General features: G+C 45.5%; 1 protein-coding gene across 1 annotated transcript in view; it reads right to left on the reverse strand.

Moving 5' to 3' along the window:
- LOC121878469 (teneurin-a-like) overlaps positions 1-26247 on the reverse strand; it is a gene marked incomplete at its 5' end in the record, with an annotated part of 135050 nt that overhangs the window by 102975 nt on the left and 5828 nt on the right. The window contains 4 exon segments of the mRNA XM_042384710.1: positions 13437-13583; positions 14009-14191; positions 25550-25657; positions 25660-25746. Coding sequence (XP_042240644.1) covers positions 13437-13583; positions 14009-14191; positions 25550-25657; positions 25660-25746 — 525 coding nt within the window.

The following is a 26247-nucleotide window of genomic DNA, read 5'->3' on the forward strand; positions in this document are numbered from 1 at the left end:
AGATTTTCTCATGGGTGGAAAAACCGCGATATGTCTCAGTCCAACGACTCGGTTTCTTTTCCTTTCCTCTGACGCAGTATCTCGTAGAGGCTCCACCTGACCAATAGCAGCGCCTGTGTCACCTCCACCTCAACAAGGTCAACCAATCAACACCGTACAGCCACCACTCATCCTTGCCCATTGTCGCCTGATGGACCAATCATCGAGGTCGTCGCATCTCTCTGTACGTCCAGGGCCAACCCATCAACCAATTAGCGCGCGACATGACCTTTGGGTTCCCCCCATTATCTCTACTCATTATTTTTCTAGTGTTCGTGTATCATGACCCTAAAAAAATAATGAAAATAATAATGATAAAACATAACCAGTCAGTAATAATGCTGAGCCGAATGAAAAAGTAAGAAGTAGGAAAATCATCATCATCCTCGACCAACGTCCACCCTCCTGACCAATGACCTTCCATCCACCACACTGACCTTCCCTCCACCACACTGACCTTCCCTCTACCACAGTGACCTTCCCTCCACCACACTGACCTTCCCTTCACCACACTGACCTACCCTCCACCACACTGACCTTCCCTCCGCCACACTGACCTTCCCTCTACCACACTGACCTTCCCTCCACTGCACTGACCTTCCCTCCACCACACTAACGTTTCCCCCACCACACTGACCTTTCCTCCACCACACTGACCTTCTCTCCACCACACTGACCTTTCCTCCACCACACTGACCTTTCCTCCACCACAGTGACCTTCCTTCCACCACACCGACCTTCTCTCCACCACACTGACCTTTCCTCCACCACACTGACCTTCCCTCCACCATCTGACATCTTCCTCACAACCTGAAACACAACCCTGTCCTTTCTCCCTCCACCTCCTCTTGCAGCGTCGGGTTCCTCCTGAAGCTGCTGGGGGTCGTGGCTCCTTCATTAGGGACGACCCATGAAGCATTTCCCGCGACGACTTCCACAACTAAGGGTTCTTCTCCAGCAAAACGACCTCCACGAACAGGCGTTTTTTGTCCAGCAGATAGAATCCTGACACGACCCCGATTACCAAGGCTGACACTGCTATGGGCTGACAACCATCCTGACACGACACCGCTACGGCCTGACGGATAACCTATGATGGGTGTCTATTGTAGTCATTTCACGGACCATTGTGACGACCTCTACGACTTGGCGTGTCGCCCCAACATAAACGACAAGACCTTTCTGTCTCCACCACAAATACCACCACCACTACCAGTGTCGGGTGCTGGTGGAGGAGAAAGGGAGGGAGGGGAGGGGGGGAGGGGGACTAACGGATAACCTCTCGTGGTTCCTCTATTGTTGTCGAGTCAATCGCTCTACAAGGGTTGTGGCGGGGAATTTTATATCCCAATTCTAAAGACCAGGACGGGGAAAACCTCTCTCCCTAACATTCCCTGCAGGAGTCACTCACAGGGCCCAAGAACACGACGAGCCTCTGGTTAGGGAAGTAAATAAATGGTAAAATTCCCCAGAGAGATGGGGACACTGAACGGAATACCCAAACGATTTCGGATATTCCAAGAGCCTGTGTGTGTGTTTTTATCTTGTTCTATCACACACACACACACACACACACACACACACACACACACACACACACACACACACACACACACACACACACACACACACACACACACACACACACACACACACACACACACACACACACACACACACACACACACACACACACACACACACACACACACACACACACACACACACACACACACACACACACACACACACACACACACACACACACACACACACACACACACACACACACACACACACACACACACACACACACACACACACACACACACACACACACACACACACACACACACACACACACACACACACACACACACACACACACACACACACACACACACACACACACACACACACACACACACACACACACACACACACACACACACACACACACACACACACACACACACACACACACACACACACACACACACACACACACACACACACACACACACACACACACACACACACACACACACACACACACACACACACACACACACACACACACACACACACACACACACACACACACACACACACACACACACACACACACACACACACACACACACACACACACACACACACACACACACACACACACACACACACACACACACACACATAAAAGAAAGGAACAAGTGTGTCTGAAGAGAATCGTATACAGTATTACTCCCTACATAAAGGTTTAAATTGTCGCCTGAATTCTTATCTCATCTCAAGTCTAGGGACAATCCTCACACTGTTTTCTCTTTAAACTTAACAAAATTCAAGTTGGAAACTGTAAAAAAAAAAAAAAAGTGAAAAAAAGGAACAGAAACAAAATTAAAATGTGTGATAAAACTTAAAACAAAAGAGAATCGTGATGTTAAATGCAGAGAGAAACATTTGACACAAGAGTTCAGGAAAGTCTGGATCGTCGTACCCCACCCCACCTTCGCCTTGCCCCTACCCCTCCCCACCCCACCTTCGCCCTGCCCCTACCCCTCCCCACCCCACCTTCGCCCTGCCCCTACCCCTCCCCACCCCACCCCACCCCACCCAGCCCCGTCCACTAGCTCCTGAGGTCTTCCGGCGGCAGGTCATTCCGTATTATTCATGATGTTTTTGTGGGCTCCTCCCTCCCTCCTAAGAGCTGGCAACTCCCGAGAATGGCTGAGAACTTTGGTGTATCCACTGCCTGCTGCTGAGACCCGGTGAGGACGTGGCATTTTTTTACGTGTGGTACTGTGGTGGTGTAGTGTGACAGGTGAGGGTGTGCTGGTGTGGTGTGATAGGTGAGGGTGTCCTGGTGGTGTAGTGTGACAGGTGAGGGTGTCCTGGTGGTGTAGTGTGACAGGTGAGGGTGTGCTGGTGTGGTGTGATAGGTGAGGGTGTCCTGGTGGTGTAGTGTGACAGGTGAGGGGTGTCTCTGGTGGTGTACTGTGACAGGTGAGGGTGTGCTGGTGGTGTGGATAGGGGTGAGGTGTCTCTGTGGTGTAGTGTGTGTGACAGGTGAGGGGTGTTGGTGTGGTGTGTGATAGGTGAGGGGTGTCCTGTGGTGTAGTAGACAGGTGAGGGGTGTGTTGGGTGTGTGTGGTGGGACAGGTGAGGGTGTGTGCTGGTGTGGTGTGATAGGGTGAGGGGTGTCCTGGTGGTGTGTACTTTCAGACAGGTGAGGGTGTCCTGGTGGTACTGTGACAGGTGTGAGGGTGTGCTGGTGTGGTGTGATAGGTGAGGTGTCCTGGTATGTAGTATGACAGGTGAGGGTGTCCCTGTGGTGTGGTGCGACAGGTGAGGGTGTCCCAGGTGTAGTGTGACAGGTGAGGGTGTCCTGGTGGTGTAGTATTGCAGAGGGTGTCCTGGTGTGTAGTGTACAGGTGAGGGTGTCTTGGTGGTATATTATATAAGGTGTGTGTACGATTAGATGTATGCTACGTGTCTTTACGTCCACGGATAAATCTAAATATGATACACAAACACATGAACAGAGGTACGTGTAAATATATATATATACACACACACACACACACACACACACACACACACACACACACACACACAGATAAAGTCATCCCCTATAACAAAAAGTCACATCAAAGTTGTCTATAAATGCAAGGGAAGCACTCCTGATATGTCATACACATATATGACCAATCATCCCTCTCTCTTCCCTCACCGCGTCCTCCTCTCTCTCTCCCCCTTCTACCCACGTTCCTCACACCCTCACACCCCCCACGTTCTCCTACACTCCCTTAACAAAGCTCCCTCATTACGTCCCTCCTGCACCACGTCTCCTCCTTCCTCGCCTACCCTACACCTCCTTCCCCTCTTCCTCTTTCTCCTCCACCTGTCCTGGTACCTCCACAATCCTCCTAAACCTCCTCGGCGACTCCTCCACCCACGTCCCATCTACAGCTCCTCCCCCTCACGCCCCCCATACACCTACTAACGCCTCGTACTCTTCCTCACCCCCTCGCGCCCCTCTTAACCACCCACTTATTCTCCCTCAACCCCTTACTCCCCCACACGCCCCTCATACACCCCCACTACGCCCCAATCACGCTCTTCAATCACCCCTTCCTCGACAGCGGATAGTCTTCTGCAGGGGTCTAACCTTTGAAGTTTCCTGGGGGCTGATGAGGACGTACAGACTGTCACTACTCGCTGTGTTGAGGATCCCTGGACCGGTCTTACCACACTCTCCCTCCTTACGGATAAAGTCTTCGATATTTTTTTCCAGAAGTCAATTGAGATATTACATACTGAGCTCAAGAGATTAATAATCGTTAATCTCGAAAACAAATAAAGTGAGGCGAATTATTTTTTGATCTTAATCTCAGATAATAACTCGATACTGAAAAAAATAAATAAAAATAAATAAAAATAAAATAAAAATTCTACCTTATTCTTTGACCCAAATATACACTACTTTATATAAATTTCAGCTAAATCCTATCGCCACTAATCTCAGATACCAGCTTAAGTATTACCTAACAATCAGCTGAACTCGTAGACTTCCTCAGTCAAATGAACAACATAGAATTCATAATTATTTTCAGTCTATTGAACAACCCTTGAACAACTCTGAGCACAACTTTCCTCAATAAAATGAACATCTCTGAACACTTGAACAACATTCTTATAAGCCATTTTTAGTCAAATGAATAACACTGAACACACAACTTTCCTCGGTCAAATGAACAACTATTAAACACACAGTCCTCCTCAGTCAAATGAACAAATCTGAACACTTGAACATTCTTACAAACCATCTTCAGACAAAGGAACAATAATGAACACACAACCCTTCTCAGTCAAACGAACATCTAATGAACACACAACCTTACCTTAGTCAAATGAACAAATCTGAACAACTCTAAAAAAACAACAACTGTTATTTTTATGTCAGTCTCGCAAACAACTGTGGACAATAAATGATTCACGTAGACTCTTCCGGCACCACCAGCAGCAGCAGCCGGCTCTATGTGTTATTTTAAGCACGATGACATTTGAGTTGAGAGAGAGAGAGAGAGAGAGAGAGAGAGAGAGAGAGAGAGAGAGAGAGAGATCCTCCAACAAATACCACTCCCTTTCTCCTCCCTCTCTCCCTCATCCACTCAATTACAACTTCTCATACTCTCTCTCTCTCTCTCTCTCTCTCCCCAGCACAAGTCCCCTATCTCTTCCTCCTCCTCCTCCTCTTCCTACAGGATACTTAAATTTCCTTCCTGTTGCCTCCTGATCGCCGTGTCTGGTCGCTCCGTCCTCCTGCGCGCAACACCTCTTTGAAAACGTCGTGTGTGTGTGTGTGTGTGTGTGTGTGTGTGTGTGTCGTTCCTAAAACCTAGCAGCTTCTAGTAGCCCTTTGACAGCCCTTCCTCGGTCTTTGTAGTCCACCCATTGCAGCCTTCCCACCCATAGCCCCTCATTAACTCAGCTGCCACTAAGCCTTCAGCCCCCTCCCCCCTCCCTCAATACCCTAGTCCCCTTAAATAACCCCCCACGACCTCACAAATGGGAAAATAAATGCTTAATCGGCCCAAAAGTTACAACCTCGGGTAGAACTCCATTGGAAAATTCTCTGCAACTCCATTTGAATAACATCTAAGTCAGCAGTATCTTGTAGTTATTTTTTTTCTTTCTCTTTATTGCTATTTTTTTCAGTATCGGGAGAAATTATATCGGTTGAGTTTATTTCTGTATGTTTTATAATTTTCTTTGACTATATATCGGGAGAATAATATCGGGTTAGTTGTTTATTTTCTCATTTTTTTATTATTCTATTTATATATTGGGAGAAAATATCGGCAAGTTCTTTTTTAATGTGAATATCGGAAGAATATATCGGTTAACTTCTTTTTTATCGGAATATCGGAATAATAGATCGGTTGAGCTGTTATTTTCTCTCTTTATTGTTTTCTTTTTGTATTTCTTTATGTTGCTCTATCTCTCTTTTAAGTAAGTGCGAGAGAAGGGTGAAGGGAAGGAGGAGGAAGAAGATGATAAAGAAGGAGGAGGAGGAGTAAGGGAGAGAAGGACGTTGATATGAGGACGTCGGTGGTAAAGAAAAGAGAGAGAGAGAGAGAGAGAGAGAGAGAGAGAGAGAGAGAGAGAGAGAGAGAGCCTATACCCTCCCTGGAAAAATACTGGGGTGTGGGGCAGCTTTTTATCGACTGGAGCAATATTATTAATACCACCTGGCCAGCTCTGTTTCTGTCCATATGCGACACTCCATGCTGTTTCCAGACCTGAGAGAGAGAGAGAGAGAGAGAGAGAGAGAGAGAGAGAGAGAGAGAGAGAGAGAGAGAGAGAGAGAGAGAGAGAGAGATTATGAGATTATTCGGGTCCTTTCAATATACGCCTGGCCGGACACGAGACCGGACCAGGTACTGGAAGCTGAGAGAAACGTCTCCTAGGGCACAGGTAACGTGATAGCTGGGAGGTACGTCTCCTAGGACACAGGTAACGTGGGAGCTGGGAGAGGAACGGGTCTGAGAGCCCAATGGCCTTAGAGGTAAATCCCTTTCACGTTTTTTTGGAGGACGAGGGAAGGGGAGATGACGGGAGAGGAGGGGAGAGGAGGGAAGGGAAGGGGAGGGGAGGGGAGAAGAGAGGAGGGGAGGAAAGGATGGAAGGCGGACAGGGAGGAAACAGAATAAAAATTGAAGAGTAAGAGAAAAAAGACAATACCCAAAGATAAAACAGGAACAGTGAAGGAAAGGAAAGGAAAGGAAAGGAAAGGAAAAAGTAAAATAAATATGGATAATAAAGAAAAAGAAAATACTGAGGAAAAAATATTGTTTGGTTTGGAAGGACAACAATACGAGCAATTCTGAAGCTGAGTACGACGACTTGAACCCTTCCGTACAATGTCATCGTACTCAAGGGATAACGACATCGTACTGAGGGATTAAGACATCGTACTCAAGGGGTTTACCATCGTACTCAAGAGACTAATTCACTATACTCAAGAGGTTGGTAACTGAGAGCTACATAAACACGACATATTGAAATCTTATGTTACAAACGTATTACCAACACAGAGTTTATTAACACAAGGGAGACAATATTAATAGTGATTTATCTCATTAATATTCCACCTGACGATAATTTCTAATCATTAGTGATATATGATGCATAAATTTTATAAACCTGTTGATGTTATAATGAAGAATTGATTTTTGTTGACATTTTCAATATTAATAATGAAATAAAAGAAATTTCATGTTAAAATTGTATATATTAACGTTATATATAAACAGGTATAGGAGGAAATATATATATATATATATATATATATATATATATATATATATATATATATATATATATATATATATATATATATATATATATATATATATATATATATATATATATATATATATATATATATATATATATATATATATCATAATAAAATACGTATTAAATATATATTAAACCTTTTTTAATTCTACAAACATAAATACGGCAAAATAATATGATAATTCTCCTCGTTCTCTCCCATCCACACCCCTCCCCCCCCCCATCCACACCCCTCCTCCCATCCACACCCCCTCCCCCCCATCCACACCCCTCCCTCATCCACACCCCCTCCTCCATCCACACACCCCCCCCCCATCCACACCCTCCTCCCATCCAATTCTCTAGTTAACATTATAGAAAATGGAATGCATCGACAAACAGTACAGAAAACGGTCTCCTGTTGACGCATTATTAACTCCTCACTGTTGTACTCTACCGTTCATCATTTACTATTAACTCCCTACTGTTGGTAATTTCAATGTTCAACGCACGCATTATTAACTCCTACTGTTGTACTCTCTACCGTTCATCCACGCATTATTAACTTACCGTTATATTCTACCGTCTTATCCACGTATTATTAACTCCTACTGTTGTACTCTACCGTTCATCCACGCATTATTAACTCCTACTGTTGTACTCTACCGTTCATCATCCGCATTATTAACTCCTACTGTTGTACTCTACCGTTCATCCACGCATTATTAACTCCTACTGTTGTACTCTACCGTTCATCCACGCATTATTAACTCCTACTGTTGTACTCTACCGTTCATCCACGCATTATTAACTCCTACTGTTGTACTCTACCGTTCATCCACGCATTATTAACTCCTACTGTTGTACTCTACCGTTCATCCACGCATTATTAACTCCTACTGTTGTACTCTACCGTTCATCCACGCATTATTAACTCCTACTGTTGTACTCTACCGTTCATCCACGCATTATTAACAACACAGTCCAGAGTCTTAAACACTCCACATTATACATGAATTTTAATATGTTGGGGGAAGGGGAGGGAGGGGAAGGGGGAGGGGAAGGAGAAGGGGGAGGAGGGACGGAGGGAGGGAGGGGAAGGGATGAGGTCGTGACTAATGACAATAAGTTTTTTTATAATGTGCGGCGGTGAATGACACACCCATTTAGGAGAGAGAGAGAGAGAGAGAGAGAGAGTCACACAGACAGACAGACAGACCTACATAATAAAACAGCCACATTATCAGAGGCGGCACCATCACAGCAGCTGAGAGTGGAGGCTTCAGAGATGAAAACCTCCCCCCAAAAAGAGTATGTCATTACCGTCCGCCACACACCCGAGTTTTTGCTGTATTTGCTCAAAAAGTTGGGGCGACATTCCCGTAAAATTCATTTTAAATTGATGCTAACATCCTGGTGGGGCGAGGGGGGAGGGGAGAGGGGAGGGAGGAGGGAGGAGGGGAGAGGGGGGGGAGAGGAGGGGGGTAATGGAGGACTATAGTGGATGTCTGTTGTAACGCACCACCTTACCACTGCCTGTTTAAATGATCACCGATTTATTTTTTATTAACATTTACTCTCTTCTGCTATTTCACCTCTATATTAAACCAAAGAGGAGCTAAGTTTAGTGTATTCCGTCAGTGTGTGAGTGAGTCTGTCAGTTTGTCCTCCCTGACGATATCTCATTCGGGAAGATTTTTGGTTCGTGTCCAGACCACCCGAGGGTCCGTGGTCAATAGTGCACAACCTTGGCACCCAGGTAATATGTGTGTAAAGTTTCACGTCTCTAACTCCTTCCGTTTTGGAGTTATGGTTGGAACAGACAGACAGACAGACAGACAGACAGACAGACACGTCCTTTTATTATTATAGATAAGGTGGACGTGACACATTTATACACAAACACACACAGCTGCTTTCGTACTATTCTGTCCATGTAATACTTTATTCAACCTCTTCTTATCCACTTTTCAATTTCTTTAACACTTTATGTGATGGGTACTACAAGCCCCGAGAGACTTGCTCCAGGTAATCTGCACAACTTTGACAGAAGCGGGGATAAGCCGCTGGTGGTGCTGGGGGCGGGGGAGGGGGAAATGGAGGGAAGGGAAAGGGAAAGGGAAAGGGGAAGGGGTGAGAGGGGGGATGAAGGGATCGCCTGTAAAACGGGAAAAATCGTATCGAACAAAACTCTCACAGAACAAAATCTCACTGGACAGTTTCTCGGACAAAATCCTCTCCCGACCAGACAAATTCCCAGGAATTGTGTCCGGCGGCAAAGGTGGCCAGTACACAGCTTTACAACCCAGATATCATGACTTGGCCACTACACTTTAAGTCTTTGGCCAACCCAAGACGTGGCCACTACACCACTGGCCGAACCACTGATACACCCTCCTACACTCCCTGACCGGAGCCCTACACCCCCCTACACCCCCTGACCAGGCCCTACCCCCCTGACCGGCCCCTACTTTCCCTGACCGGGCCCCTACACCCCCTGACCGGAGCCCTACACCCCCTGGTAGTGTACAGTAGCTGACCCACCTGGTTGGGTTCCCCATCACGTCCTGGATTTATCTTTAACAATAACACACAGCTCCGCCCCCTTCCGCCACCACTCACCTCTATCAGACCTAATGTTTCGGCCCAATCACAAGCCTGCCTTTGAGGGGAAACAACAAAAAGCTGGGTTTTGATTGGTTACTATACCAACCGAGTGGGAGGTACAAGGTGGTAAGAATGCGTTTCCATGTGTGTGTTTTTTTTATCCCAGTATATAAACATTTACGAGGTTAAATGAAGAAAGAATCTCGTGATTATCCTGACAAAAAATAATGGGGAGGGGGGGGGGTCTTCACACAGGCGAGGGTTTTAAAATGGCAAATGGCCAAGCTTCAAGTCATTAGCTCCCAGAAGAGAGGTTCTTTGATCTGTGTTCAGGTGAGACATAACTACACGAGACGAACAACAGTGAAACAGCGGGACAGCAGGTAAAAGTCTCGTTTTAAGCGTGCGCGGGATGTCAGGGGCAGACTCGGCCAGCTTCCTCTGCTGCTGCTGCTCCTGCTGTTGTTGCTCTGGCTGTCACTGCGTCTGCTGTTCTTTCTGTTTTTTAAGGCTGCTGCTGTTATTGCTGATGCCTCTACTGTTGATGTTGTCAGTACTGCTCCTCTTCCTCCTACTGTGTGTTAGCTGCTGGTGTTGTTGACGGTACAGTAGTCATCAATACTTGTCCCGCGTCCCTCTTGTCTCTACTCGCAGTGAATGTTTCGTCTCTATAATTACTGCTTTCTCCAACCTCGTGATCACCACCCTATCTTCATTATCTCCACCACCACCACCATTATCACCATAACCACCAACACACATCACCATCACTGACACACACTACCACCATTATCACCGTAATCACCAACACACACCACCACAAGCATATCACCAACACACCAACCACCACACATACTAGTCACACAACCATTCACCAACACACCACCAACACCACACATCACCAACACTATACATCACCAACACAAACACCAACACACACCACCACCACCACCACAAACAAACACACCCCACAAGTTTCGGTACTTCACTGTATAACCTTGAGATAACGAAGGTAAGACACTAATACCTAATTAACCTGGTACTGTCACTTGGCACACCTTAGCCACAGTGACAGATACACTTATTCCGACTCTCTTACACCTTGGTACAGTGTATTACAGTAGGTCACACTCCACGGCTACACCTGGCGTTAGAGCTCTTCCCTCCTCCTCATTCTTCAACAGTTTCAATTGTTAACCACACCTCGCAGCCACACCTCTCACCCTCCTGACAGCCACACACCCACCATCCCTCATCCACCTCCCAGCCACACCCACCAGCCCTCACAGCCACATCCAGCACCCCTCAACCTCCTCCCAGCCACACCCACCAGCCCTCACAGCCACACACCCACCATCCCTCATCCTCCTCCCAGCCACACCCACCAGCCCTCACAGCCACACCCCTCACTACCTAGACAATAGCTGGGTTTCATCTCCTAGAGAGCTCTATGACTGGATCTAGACAGACCCTTCGTCAGACCAAGTGACCCTCTAGATGCGCAAGAAATTACCTAGAAATGAAAGGGAAGGCGCGAAATGAGTGGGCAAGGCCGGTGGGATGGGAGAGGGGAGGGGGAGGAAAAGGAGATTGTCTCACGTCGGAGATGGGAGGTAGGATGGGACGCTGGAGGCTGTAGGAGGCCAGTAAATCAGGCCGAGGGATCCTTGGGGGAGGAAGAGGACGAGCTGGGTGACACGAAGGATCTGCTTGGCCAATATGGAGTCTCAGGTGATGCGGTGAGGTGCATCTCATCAGTGAGAGAGAGAGAGAGAGAGAGAGAGAGAGAGAGAGAGAGAGAGAGAGAGAGAGAGAGACTGTGTAGGTGTGTGCCAAGAGTCAATATTAATTTCCGAGAACTGGCTACCTTATTACGGCTAGATCCAAGAGTGTACATTATATACTGTAACAAAGCCGAAGAGATTAAGAGACGTAACTAAAAAATAAATAAACAAACAAGAAAGACATTATAGTATACGAGAAAAGAAGTTATAAGAGGCGAAGGTCTTAGCATTACGTAAACATTAATAGCAGCGTGTGCGTGTGTGTGTGTGTGTGTGTGTGTGTGTGTGTGTGTGTGTGTGTCTCGCCACCCCATCGCACCTCCTCCACCCTCTTCCCTTATTCTAACTTCATCATATTCTTATCCTTCCAAATCCCTACTACCAGGTCCATCTTCCTTATCACCTCTCCTCCCATTTTAACTCTCTCTCTCTCTCTCCCTCCTCATACTTCTTCTTCATTTCCAGTCTTATCTTCTCCCATTCGTCCTATTTTCTGCATTGTCCCCTTTCTCCCAATTCTCCTCTTCATTCTACTTCCTTGCCATCTTTCGTGCCCATCCTCCAACTTATTCTTCCTCCAATCTTATCTCCCTCTTCACCCTCCTTCTCAACTTTCCTTCACCTTCAATCTTCTCATCTCATTACCGCCTCTCTCTCTTTCTCTCTCCAGATCTTCAGAAGGTGAGACTAGGAGGTCGCTTCCTTCTTTCCTTCCTCTTCTTTCTCCTTCTGAACCCTTCCTTCCTCCCTTCCATTCACTCCATTTCCTCCTCCTCCTCCTCCTCCTCCTCCTCCTTTCCTATTTCATTTCTACAGAGTTTGGATTCTGTACCTCCCCGTCAGCGCCTCCTCAGATCAGCACTCGGCTCCTCCCCATCTCAGCCAAGGTAAAATGTTTGGTTGAGTGAGATAATGACGTAATGAGTTCTCTCACCTGAGGATCCCACTGCTCACCTATAATCAACCGTTCCTTAATGAGGGACTAGTTAATCTCTCTCTCTCTCTCTCTCTCTCTCTCTCGTTACTGCCAGGTTATAATGGAAACTAGTGCGTAGGACAGGGCAGGACGGTGCAGGATGGGGGCAGGACGGTGCAGGATGGGGGCAGGGCGGACCACATGCAGACACAAACGTACACGCATGTTCACGACCGACACACACACACACACACACATACAAATAAATATCTGCACCGTTACGCACAACAAAACTCACATAACAAAAACAATAACATTACGAAAGTTTTTTGTTTACAGGGTGGGTCAAGACCTGGTCACCGGCGTGAGAAAGGAATGAAAACAAACATCCCTCACGAACGATACAATAACATCCATCAGTTAAGTCAAATGGAACAGGTGTTAGGTACAGAAAAAACTAAGTGAATAAATGTTTCTCTCACCAGACTGAAAAAGACTTACCGTAATTGAGGGGATATTTTTTGTATTATGAGATCTGCAATATGGTTTCTAACTTGGTGTATAAAGTATATTTTTTTTTAGATTTGTTTGCTAAATTGTGTCATACAGTAAGGTTTCTAAATTGACGTGTGAAGTAATGTTTCTAAATTCCTGTATAAACCAAGACTTCTAAACTAATATTATGTAGCTTATGGTTTCTAAATTTATGTACTCAAGGTTTCTAAACAGACACATGAAACTGTACTCACCTCCGTCATTGTCAATCTCATCGTTACATCTGGTCTCTAGTTGGACCGAGCAGTCAGGACCGGTCCAGCCGTCAGAACACTCACACAGGTACTGCCGGTCCACCGTGGTACACATGCCGTGGCCCGAACACCCATTCACACACCCAGCTGGAAAATGGGGTAATGGGGTTAAGATTATGGGTAATGTCAAAATCTGATGGAATCATGGGTGAGTCATTTGGTGGAATCATGGGGGGTAGGCTGGCTAAGATAACTAATGGGTATAGGTATAACAGTTCATGGGTTAGGTTATTGCTTGAATAATGGGGGTATGGGTAAAGGTTAATTATGGGGGAGGGGTGAGGTAGGGCATGGGTGGGATAAATAGCAATGCTTTGTGGGTGTGGGTACGTAATGGGCACTGACCATTGTGTAGTCCCTGGTTTAATAAGGGGGGGGTGGATATGCAATGGGTCATGGGGTAGGACATGTATTACTACTACTATTTTTACTTATACTACTACTGTTACTACTACTATTTTTATTTAATCTACTACTACCACAACGATAAACACAGCCACCACAGCACTCACGTATAGTACAGTGTCTGCCGTTCCATCCCTGCACACAGACGCAAGTACCGTTGTGACACTGTCCGTGGAGATTACAACGACTGTCGCACGCCCTCTGGTCGCACCGATCACCTGTCCACCCAGCCTCACATTCGCACCCACCTTTGTCGCACTCCCCATGGACACACACAACGTTACATCGATCTGCGGAAAGAAAAAAAAAAGAGTGCGTTTGGTTAATGGATTAGTGAGTGTGTGAAAGTGTCTGGGAGAGTGCGAGAGGAGAGGAGATAAGAGTGAGAGAGGTGAGATAATGCAGGTGGAGATAATTGAGTTTAGATCAGCCCCTAAAGGTCCTGGCTGGTGATAAGAGTAAAGATTTATTAACTGATGTTTTGGTATTAACGCGTTAGGTCGACTCTGGGTCTCTCTCTCTCTCTCTCTCTCTCTCTCTCTCTCTCTCTCTCTCTCTCTCTCCTCTCTCTCTCTCTCTCTCATTATTGCCAGAGAGAAAAAATTATACACTATAACACCAACATCATTACTATAAAAACCAAACACAGGTACAGACACATGTACAAACACAGGTACAAACACAGGTACAGACACAGGTACAGACACAGGTACAAACACAGGTACAAACACAGGTACAGACACAGGTACAGACACATGTACAAACACAGGTACAAACACAGGTACAGACACAGGTACAGACACAGGTACAAACACAGGTACAAACACAGGTACAAACAAAGGTACAAACACAAGTTATTAAATACAGGTGAAATAAATATCTTCATTGACAGTGTTACCAGAAACATCAGAATATAGGAAGGTTTTAAAGCCATAAGGATAGTGAAGGTGATGCCCAAAACCGGATGTGGTAATACTGTTTATCACACCTATAATAACTATCTAATTACTGTGGTTATCTTTTCCTTTATATATTCTATTGGTGTAATATTTTACTTTATATCTCTTCTCTTTATTCTATTCTTTCTATTTCGTTATTTCGTTGTTCTCTTCTTCTTGTTCTTGTTGTTTTTTCTTTTGTTTCTTTTCTTCTTGTTCTTCTTTTTGTTGTTGTTGTTGTTGTTGTTCTTGTCTGCTTTTGTTCTTCATCATCTTGTTGATTTACTTCTTCATCTTCTGTATATTTTTCTTCTTCTCCTCCTCCTCTTCTTCCTCCCGAGCCAGGAACAATATCGGAGGCAGGTGAATGATTTATAAGACTGTGTTTCTCCACCTCGACACACTCACCACACAGTCCCAGCAGTCTCTCTCTCTCTCTCTCTCTCTCACTTTTATCACCATTTTCTCTCATATATCACCATTCTCTCTCTTATATTACCATTCTCTCTCTATTATCACCCTTCTCTCTCTCTCTCTCTCTCTCTCTCTCTCTCTCCCACCTAAAGTCCTTTCCTTAATGAACAGAACGAAACTCCTTCCCAAAACACAGGAGTGAGGAGTTCTAACTTCCGCGGAAAACCAAAAAAATCGTCGAAAATTACGCGGGAAAACCAAAAAATCGTCGAAAATTCCTTGGGAAAACCAAAAAAATCGTCAAAAATTACACGGGGAAAAAAATCGTCAAAAATTCAAAACCAAAAAATCGTCAAAATTACACGGAAACAAAAAAAAAATCGTCCAAATTACGGAAAACAAAAATCGTCAAAAATTCCGCGGAAAACCAAATCGTCAAAATTACGGGAAAACCAAAAAATCGTCAAAATTGCGAAAACAAAAAATCGTCCAAAATTACACGGAAAAACTAACCGCCAAATATTACTCTGGAAAAACATAAAAAGGGGCTAAAAGCGGGGGCGGTGGGGGAGAGGGGGGAGAAGTACGGATGGATTTCCAAATTACGCGGAAACCAAACTCCTCACTCAAAGCAAACAAGGGATAAGCCCCTAAAACTTCTAGAAAGGAACTGAGACGCGGGAAAATGTGTCCTCACCACTGAGACACAACAACAACACCACCACCATTAATTTAGGAAAGTTTCTCAGCGCTGAAGAAGGTTTGGAGAGGAAGGAAGGAACGAAGTTAGAAAGTAAGGAAGAAAGGAAAAATAAATTAACAAAAGGAAAATATTGAAGAGACGTAATTGGGAAATGAATGGAAGATCAACAGGACTTTTATTAGAGGAAAACAAATGATTAAGGGAAAAAACAGCAGGTACAAATAGGAAATAAAAGATACTGGGGAAAAAATCTTTGCATAGAAAAATATTAGGAATTAAAAAAAAATAGAGAGAAGAAAAAAGTAGAAATAAAAAAACACCAGTGATAAAAGAATAAAATTACCGAAGAAAGAATAAAAAGAGAAAAGATGGAGAAATGAAATAACCAATGAAGAAAGGAAAGACTCACAGTTGAATGATGAAAAAATAAGAAGAATGAAGAAAGAAGCAAAATAAAGAATATAAGAAAAACAGAAGCAGTGGTCTCGTGTTGATGGTTCAATCACAAAAGGAACAAGTGAGAGAGGCGGCGACCTTCAGGACCCTCGAACGCCACTCCCTGATTGGTTGGATGTGAACAAAAAAAGTAACCAATAACAGGGGACCTTCAGTGCCACTCCTCGATTGGTTGGTTCTGGAAGAAAATTAATCAATCAACACTCGGTAGGTCCTTCAGCGAGTCCTCCCACCTGGCTTTCATCTGGGACTTCAAATGTACCTTCCCATAGGACCCATACTCTCCCATAGGACCCATACCCTCCCATAGAACCCATACCCTCCCATAAGACCCATACCCGAGGAAGGGAAGGTTGGAAGACTCGTGGACAAATTAAACAGAGAGCGCATCTGTCTTGGCCATACAGGTCAAGAGAACACCTGATGAAGAATCTTTATTTAAACTTTATTTTTTTCCTTTTATTTTCGTGTTTATTTCGTGTTGCTTCCATTTTGTTCCATACATTTATAGGATCAAGGGTGTACGTATATAGTTCTGTTATTAATATAAGCTACAACGATCTAGTCTCTCTCTCTCTCTCTCTCTCTCTCTCTCTCTCTCTCTTACTCAACGGGTTACTTAATCTTACTGAAGGGGTTAATTCTTCGTAATTCATAAGATGTCATCGAACTCAAGGGGGGTAAGTTATTGTACTCATGGGGATATATCAACATACTCAAAGAAGTCACCGTACTTAATGGGTTGTCATCATACTTGAGGGAGATAAAGTCCAAGCACTCAAGGGGTTGGGGTCATTGTACTCAAGGGGTTAAGTCATCGTAGTCAATGACTTAAGTCATCGTGGTAAAGGGGTTAAGTCATCGTAGTCAATGGCTTAAGTCATCGTGGTAAGGGGTAAAGTCATCGTACTAAGGGGTCAAGTTAAGTCATCGTGGTCAGGGTTAAGTCATAGTGGTCAAGGGGTTAAGTCATCGATCAAGGGTTAAGTCATCGTAATCAAGGAGTTAAGTCATCATGTAGTCAAGGGGTTAAGTCATCGTGGTCAAGGGGTTAAGTCATCGTGGTCAATGGGTTAAGTCATCGTAGTCAAGGGTTAAAAAAATGGTTTTCATATTTTTAAACAATGAGGTGAGGAGCTGGTGCGACTTCAAGTGTGTGAGAGCTCGAGGAGGTGACACGTAATCTTGGAAGTCTTACAGACAAGTGGTCACGTGCCGGAAGTTTGGAAGCAGTTGTGAAAAGGTGTAGGAGGAGGAGGTGGAGGAGGAGGTGGTGGAGGTGGAGGAGGAGGAGGTGGAGGAGAAGAGGAGGGGGTGGAGGAGGAGGAGGAGGGGTGGAGGAGGAGGAGGAGGAGGAGGGGAGGAGGAGGAGGAGGGGAGGAGGAGGAGGAGGAGGAGGAGGAGGAGGAGGCTGGAGGTGGAGGAAGAGGAGGTGTTGGAGGAAGAGGAGGGGGAAAAAGAAGATGAGGATGAGCAAATATTGGAGGAGGAAGATGAATAGATATTGGAGGAGGAGATGTTGGAGGTCTTGGAAGAGGAAAAGTTGTTGGAGAAGGTGTTGGAGGAGGAGGAAGACAAGATATTGGAGGAGGAGGTGGAGGGAGAGAAGGTGTTTGATGTCGGTTCACTGATGAATAAAATTAGTTCCAGATGACTGACTGACTAACTGTCTGACCAACTGACTGGCTGGCTGACTGACTGACTAACTGTCTGACCAACTGATTGACTGGCTGACTAAGTGCCTCACTGACTGACTGAGTAACCGACTGACTGACTAACTGTCTAACCAACTGACTGACTGGCTGACTAAGTGCCTAACTGACTGACTGAGTAACCGACTGACTGACTAACTGTCTAACCAACTGACTGACTGGCTGACTAAGTGCCTAACTGACTGACTGAGTAACCGACTGACTGACTAACTGTCTAACCAACTGACTGACTGACTGACTAACTGCCTGACTAGCTGACTGACTGACTCCCTAATACGATACTTTGACTAGATTATCCCCTAAAACATTTACTGATCTACAACCATATCTACACCCTCACCACCCTCAACACTCCTCCACACCCTCAACACCCCTCCACCACCCCAACACCTCCACCCACCCTCAACACTCCCTCAAACTCCCTCCACCACCCTCCACCCACCCCTCAAACACCCTCCACCCACCCTCCACCCACCCTCAACACACCTCCACCACCCTCAACCTCCCCTCCACCCACCCCTCAACACTCCCTCCCCCACCCCTCAACCTCCCTCCACCCACCCTCAACACTCCCTCCACCCACCCTTCCCCCTCCACCACCCTCAACACTCCCCACCCACCCCTCCACCCACCTCCAAAATTGAGGGCAGTTTGCAGAGGCCTCAAAAACTCAGGAAGAGGACCTAGACGGCTCTTAGTGGCACTCAAGTGTGTGGAGGAGGACAACAAACAGCGTGTGATGACCCTCAACCCAAACGTTGGGTTGAGGGAAGTGAGGAGGATGAGATGAGGTGGGGTGAGGAGGTGATGGTGAGTGAGGTTGATGGGGTTAGGAGGTGAGGGAGGAGAAGTGAGGAGAGTGCAGTAGAGATCAGGGGGGAAGCGGGAGGGAGTGGAAGATGGAATGTCCATGTTACCTTGACAAATTGGTCGCTTGGCAGCTCGGACCAGTCCACCGCGCCCACACAGACAGACAGACAGACAGACACAAACAATACGAAGTGCTCGAGTAGGAAAACATTATTAAACGTTTCCCGTCGCTGCGTTGTGCTGATATGCTCTCTCTCTCTCTCTCTAACATCTTTCTATCTGTTCTCTCCTTTTCTCTCTCTTCTCTCACTCTCTCTGGGTATGTTAGATCTCTCAGTTAAAACACACAATTATACATAACACACATATAACGAGTAGTGAGGGAGGGTGGGTGGAGTGGGTGGGGTGGGTGGGTGGGGTGGGTGGGTGGGTGGGAGGTAGGTGGGTGGGGTGGGTGGGTGGGGGTGGGTGTGTGAGTGGGTGGTGTGGGGTAGGTGGGTGGGGGGGAGGAGGTGGGGTAGGGAAGAAAGGAAGAAAGGAAGGAAGGAAGGAAGGAAGGAATGTAAGGTGAGGGAGGAGAAAATAGACAGGAGGTAAGAATCAGAGGAGGAAGAAGAGAAAATAACAAAAAACGCAAAACACAAATTTACTCCAAGGACAAACGACACAAAACTGTAATTCATAACTACCTAACGATTTTAACTAACGACATGATTATTACTGTTTACTCACGTCATCAATCTTATCAACCACTGAAGGACATTAATCACCATTTTCTTTAACTTGCTAAATCAAATTCATTCATCCAGGAAAAAAGAAAGTAAACGGAAGAGGAAACGAAAAAACGGAAGAGAAACGAAAAACAGGAAGAGAAACAAAACAGGAGAGGAAACGAAAAAACAGGAGGAAACTAAAAACGGGAAGAGGAAAGTAAAACAGGAAGAAGAAACTAAAATGGGAAGAGGAAAACGAAAAAATGGGAAGAAGAAAACTAAAAACGGGAAGAGAAAACTAAAAATAAATATACACACATATACACAATACAACTTTACTGAAGGAGAAAGGACTGGAGGAGGAGGAGGGGAAAAAATATAATACACTGAATGGAAAACTTCAGGAGTGGAAAGTTTAATATCCAAGAGGTTTGAGAAAACAGGGGAAAACCCGCTAGGTTAAAACAATGAATTTTTTCCCACTACTGCTGCTCCTACCCCACCACGACCCATCCACCCCCACTACAGACCCCCTCCATCCTTCTCCACCACACAGATCCCCTCCTCTACCACAACAACAGACCCCCCACCCCACCCACCCAACCCCGTTTTCTGTGTGGCCCAGCAGAAACTCTTTATTTTTACAGGATATAACAAACCCTTTATAGTGGTCGATTTCCTTCCATCGGTGAGTGAACGAAAGAGGCCTGGAAAGATATGAGAGAGAGAGACGACAACAGGGGAGGTGAGAGCCAGGTATACGATTCAGGGAACGACTCTCAGAAACAAGAACGACCCGTACTCGTGGGTCGTTCCTTGTTTTACTCTTATATTTAATAACCTCCTAATATCACATGTCACAACGTTAGGTCACCACAACAAGAGGATATACGACCACATAATCGATATTTAATCTGACGTAAGGCCACCGTCCTCAGATTGAACTTGGGGGCAGGGGAGGGGGGCCGAGGGGGCATTATAATCCTACAACAACTGTTAGGATGTGAGTAGAGGGAGGGTGGGGGTGGTCTTGCTAATTATCTAATGACCATAACTTGTATTAGAGCGAAGATGAGTGAGTGTGGTTCAAGACAAACTGATGCGTATTAGTTTAATTTCAGATTTTATTTTATTTTTTATGTCGAGGAATTATTTTCTGGATTTGTATGAATAATATTGTAATGACTTGGTTCAGGTACACACACACACACACACACACACGCACACACACAGAAAGTCCAGATTTGCGTATAGTTTCAGATATTTGCGTTGAGTCTGTAGTCCACTGTGTTTTCTGGGTGGGATCGAGAGGAGGAAGAATTTTTTGACTATAAAACACAATGTTGGTTTCTGGTTTAAAATCCTAGATACGTCTCAAAAATTCTGATAAAAAGAATATATTTTTTCTTGGGTTTTACTTTTCTACATCAAACTTTCTTTTTTTTTGTACTTTTTTCAACCATTGAGATATTTTCATTACCTAAAGACGTATTTTATTTCCGGTCTTGAACTAAAAGTGTGTTTAGTATTTCTGACTGATGGCTAACCTAACCTAACACTAACCTAACAGTAACATAACCTCACATAACTTTCAGGCAGCGTTTAGGTGTTTAATCATCAGGTGAAATAAATTGAGATGTCTAAGCTTCAGATGATCACCATTATAGTACTTCCAGCTCTTGAGGCATGCGGGTCTCCACTTCCCTGAGTTACACATCGTTGAGACCAAACCCATAAACGAGACAACGATCCTAAGTCTCACAACTCCTGTATTTCTAATCCTTTAATTACAGGTGATGTTCCCGACGACTTTCCAATACACACACACACACACACACACACACACACACACACACACACACACACACACACAAATAAAAAAATAAACAAAACCCCAAATCCTGCAGCAAGAGATGTTTCGAATCCGATGAAACGAACCGAATTCAAAAACATAGAAATAACATACAGGCCGCTACCCCCACCACCACCACTCGTCTCTAGCCCCCACTATCACCCTCTTCCCCACCACCACTAACCCTGCTCTCCTATACACCATCACCATCCGGCCCTACCCTCCCCAAACCACCTAGAAAACAAAAAAAAATATTACGCCGTCCTATCGATGGTGTAGGACTGTAGGACTTTCTGTAGCGGTGCTTGGTAAATTCATTCCACTCTCCCCTTGACGAAAGAGCCGCTCGTAAAAAGCACGGGGATTACGACTCGGAGGAACCTCGGTGAAATTGAATCCTTGGCAGGGGTTCGATCAGTTCCGTTGTTTATGAGCGTGTGTTCAGGGGCGCCTCGGGTGGAGTAATAAGAATGTCAACTATGCTCGTGTTGACAGTGCAGGGCAGACCAGGCATAATATTAAGTCGGGGAGGTAGAGGCTGTGGGAGCTGGGGGTCTGAGACTGTGATAAAGAGGATTACTGGGAGGAGGATTGGGATAAGAGGGAGGGCTGGGAAGGGCTGAGTGAGAATGGGGTGAAAGGGCTGGAAAGGGACGGTTTGAAACAGAGTGTGGGGAGGAAGGGACATAGGGGAAGGGTTGGGAGGAAAGGAGTAGAGGGATGGTATTAGAGTGTGGGAGGGAAGTAGGAAGGGATGAAGTGCGAGGGAGGAGGAAGGGTCGATGGGTGGGAAATGGGTGTGGGAGTGAGGGTGGGGAGAGAAGTCGAGTGGAAAGGAGGAAGAACGAAACAAACTAAAATGAGAGGGGAGCAAGGAAGGGGAAACGGGAAAGAATGGGAGGGAGGCAGGTAGGACGAAAGGTGAGCAGGAGAGAGAGAGTAGCGTCCCTTACAGGTAACATCCACACAAGGTAACATCCTCTCAACACACCAGGTAACATCCTCACACACCAGGTAACATCCACACACACCAGGTAACATCCTCACACATCAGGTATCCTCCCACATCAAATGCTATCACACACCGGTAACATCCTCACATATCAGGTAACATCCCACACACCAGGTAACATCCTCATACACCAGAGTAACATCCTCACACACCAGGTAACAGCCACACACACCAGGTAACATCCTCACACACCAGTAACATCCTCACACATCAGGTAACATCCACACACCGGTAACATCCTCACACCAAACTCCTCACACACCAGGTAACATCCTCACACACCAGATGATGTCCCTCACACCAGGTAACATCCTCTCACCAGGTAACATCCACACCAGGTAACATCCTCACACACCAGGTAACATCCTCACACACCAAGTAACATCCTCACACATCAGGTAACATCCACACACACTGGTAACATCCTCACACACAAGTGATAGCATCCTCACACACCAGTAACATCCCACACACCAGATGCATCCTCACACACCCAGTAACATCCACCACACCAGGTAACTCCTCACACCCAGGTGACATCTTCACACATCAGGTAACATCCACACACACCAGGTAACATCACACACCAGGTAACATCCTCACACATCAGGTAACATCCACACACACCAAGTAACATCCCACACACCAGAGTAACATCCTCACACACCAGGCAACATCCACCACCAGTAACATCCTCCCACACAAGGTAACATCCTCACACACCAGGTAACATCCTCACACCAGGTAACATCCTCACACCAGGTAACATCCTCACACCAGGTAACATCCTCACACACCAGGTACATCCTCACACACCAGGTAACATCCTCACAGGTAACATCCTCACACACCAAGTAACATACACACACACACACACACCGGTAACATCCTCACACACGTGCATCCTCACACCAGGTAACATCCTCACACACCAGGCAACATCCCACATACCAGGTAACATACACACACACACACACACAACCAGGTAACATCCTCCTGAGTAACATCCTCCCACCAGGTAACATCCTCACACACCAGGCAACATCCACACATACCAGGTAACATACATACACACACAGCAGGTAACATCCTCACACACCAGGTAACATCCAAACACACCAGGTAACATTCTCACACACACACACACAGTCATAAAGTCAATCCATCATCAGCTCTAAATTGGTGGTTCCAACATAGAACCTTAAAAGCTGTGGATATGCAAATCGAAAACCATTAGCAACAAACTGCATATTGGACGTGAGGGTGAGGAAGGTTAGAGGGCAGGTGTGATGGGAAAGAATGTGATAGAGAAAGAAGATGTGATGGGGGGCAAGAAGATGTGATGGGGCAAGAATGTGATGGAGGGCAGAATGTGATGGAGGGAGGTGTGGGAGGGAGTGGTTGAAGAATGGTGAAGAGGGAGACAGTGAGGGAAAAGGAGGGAGGTGAACTGAATGAAGGTTATTGAGGGAGGAGAGATGAAGGAGGGAGGAGGAAGAGGGAGGATGAAGAGGAAGGGAAGGAAGAAAGGATGAGAAGTAGAGAGGTGTGGTTTTAGAATGTGGGGATGTGGGGAAGGTGGGGGCAGAAGGGATTTGGTGTGGAGATGAGATTATGATGTGGTGGTTGGTTGGGATGGGGGGAGGGAGAGTGAGTGGAGGGGGGAGGTAGTGGGGGAGAGGGGGAGTAGTGGGGGAGTGGGGGAGGAGTGTGGGGAGGGCAGTAGTTAGGGATAATTGTAGTAGTGAAGGTCAATACACACACACACACACACACACACACACACACACACACACACACACACACACACACACACACACACACACACACACACACACACACACACAGAAAAAAGGCATTATTAAGCCTAAGCCCTGTTCGTTTACATAACAAGCTGGGCGGGTGTTTCAGGGCAGCCCTGAAATATAAAGGTGGACTTTTTTTATTAAAATCGACGGAAGACTGGAAAGTATTCAGGAAATGCAAATATCAGGTGGAATGTGAAGTTGTGTATGATAAATGAGCTTGATATGGGGGGTACTCTCTCTCTCTCTCTCTCTCTCTCTCTCTCTCTCTCTAATTTGTTTGTTGTGGGGGGGTTTGGTTTGGGGTGTGTTGGGGTTTTTTGTTTGGTGTTGTGTTGGGTGTTTGTTTTGTTTTGTTGTTTGTTTTTTTTTTTTGTTTTTTTTTTTTTTTTTTGTGTTGGTTTTTTTTTTTTTTTTTTTTTTTTTTTTTTTGTTTTTTTGTTGGTTTTGGTTTTGGGGTTTGTGTTGTGTGGTTTTTGTTTGTTGGGTTGGGGGGGTTTTTGTGTGTGGGGTGGGGGGGTGGGTGGGGGGGGGGGGGTGGGGGGGTGGGGGTGGGGGGGGGGGGTGGGGTGGGGGGGTGGAGGAGAAGGAGGAGGGGGGGGCAGGATAGAGAGTGGGTAGGAGGATGGGGCGGATGATGATGATGGATAATGGGGTGGAGAGATGGGAAAGAAAGAGGAGGGCGAGAATAGAGAGAGAGGCAGGACTGAGTTGTGTAGACGACAGCTAGACACTCAGTTTCACTTTTAATTAGCATCAAGCTCCGTTGTTTAAGAAGTGCACAATGGGGAAATTAGCATCCTCCCCCTCCCCCCAGTGAAAAAATTTTAATTATTGTCAATAGGTTTGTGAGACTTTCTTTAGATCTCTATGTTAACCTCGTTCTGTGTTTATATTATTGTTATTTTATAGTTCGTCTTTATTTCTTTTCTTTTCTTTTCTTTCTTTTTCTTTTCTTTTCTTTCTTTCTTTCTTCCGGTTTCTTTTTCTTCGTTTTATTTATTTTCTTCTCTTAAACGTCCAAATTAAATCTATTACTTAACTGATATTTTATTTTTATTTATCCATAAGTAACAGACATTTATCACTTTTTATCCATAAGTAACACGCTTATCAACCTTACTCTATCCATAAGTAACACGCAACACAGCTCCTTACCTATCCTAGTAACAGTGTTTTTGGTTTGGTGTTTGGTTTGTTTTTGTGTTTTTTTTTGGTTTTGCAACACCTTACCTTCAGCACAGTCAGCACCGGTCCAGTATGGCTCACAAACACAGGCGGAGGTGTGGAGGTCATATTGGCCATGACCAGAACAGTTAGGGAGACATGTGAACACCATGTATCTACCGTGGAGCAGTCACCATCACGACAGACACACCGCCCGTCCACACACCATCCCCGTCCTCCACACGACGGGTCCACGCAGTCCACTGTAAATGAGACAGAGAATAAAGGTAAATAAATGTAATTGATACATAAAGAGGGGGGGGGGGGGGGGGGGGGGGGGGGGAATAAATGTCCTATTTAATATCAACGTTCATTTTTTCTAAAGTATTGACCTGTTGAAAATTTAATAAGACTTCGTTTTATTTTTCGCGCGTATGTGTGTGTGTGTGTGTATGTGCTCAGTGTGTGTGTGTGTTCAGAAAAAAGCAGCATGTCTATGTTGTTTATGGAGGAACCCCCTCCCTCCTCCCCACCACCGGTACTACAAGAGGTGCCTAGTACTCTCTCTCTCCTCGATTTCCATCTCTATATGCCTGTCTTTATCTCTCTCTCCCTTCCTACTTCCCTCTTTATCTCTCTGCCTGTCAATCTAGCTTTCTCCACTTTCAAATCTTAATTTCTCTCTCTCTCACTTCCTTTCATTTGTGTTTGTCTCTGTCTTTCTTTTTTGCTTCTCTGTCAATTTGTCACTGCTTGCCTGTGTT

The sequence above is a fragment of the Homarus americanus genome, unplaced genomic scaffold (genome assembly GCF_018991925.1).
Source record: "Homarus americanus isolate GMGI-L3 unplaced genomic scaffold, GMGI_Hamer_2.0 scaffold33529, whole genome shotgun sequence".
In the NCBI taxonomy this organism is placed as follows: domain Eukaryota; kingdom Metazoa; phylum Arthropoda; class Malacostraca; order Decapoda; family Nephropidae; genus Homarus; species Homarus americanus.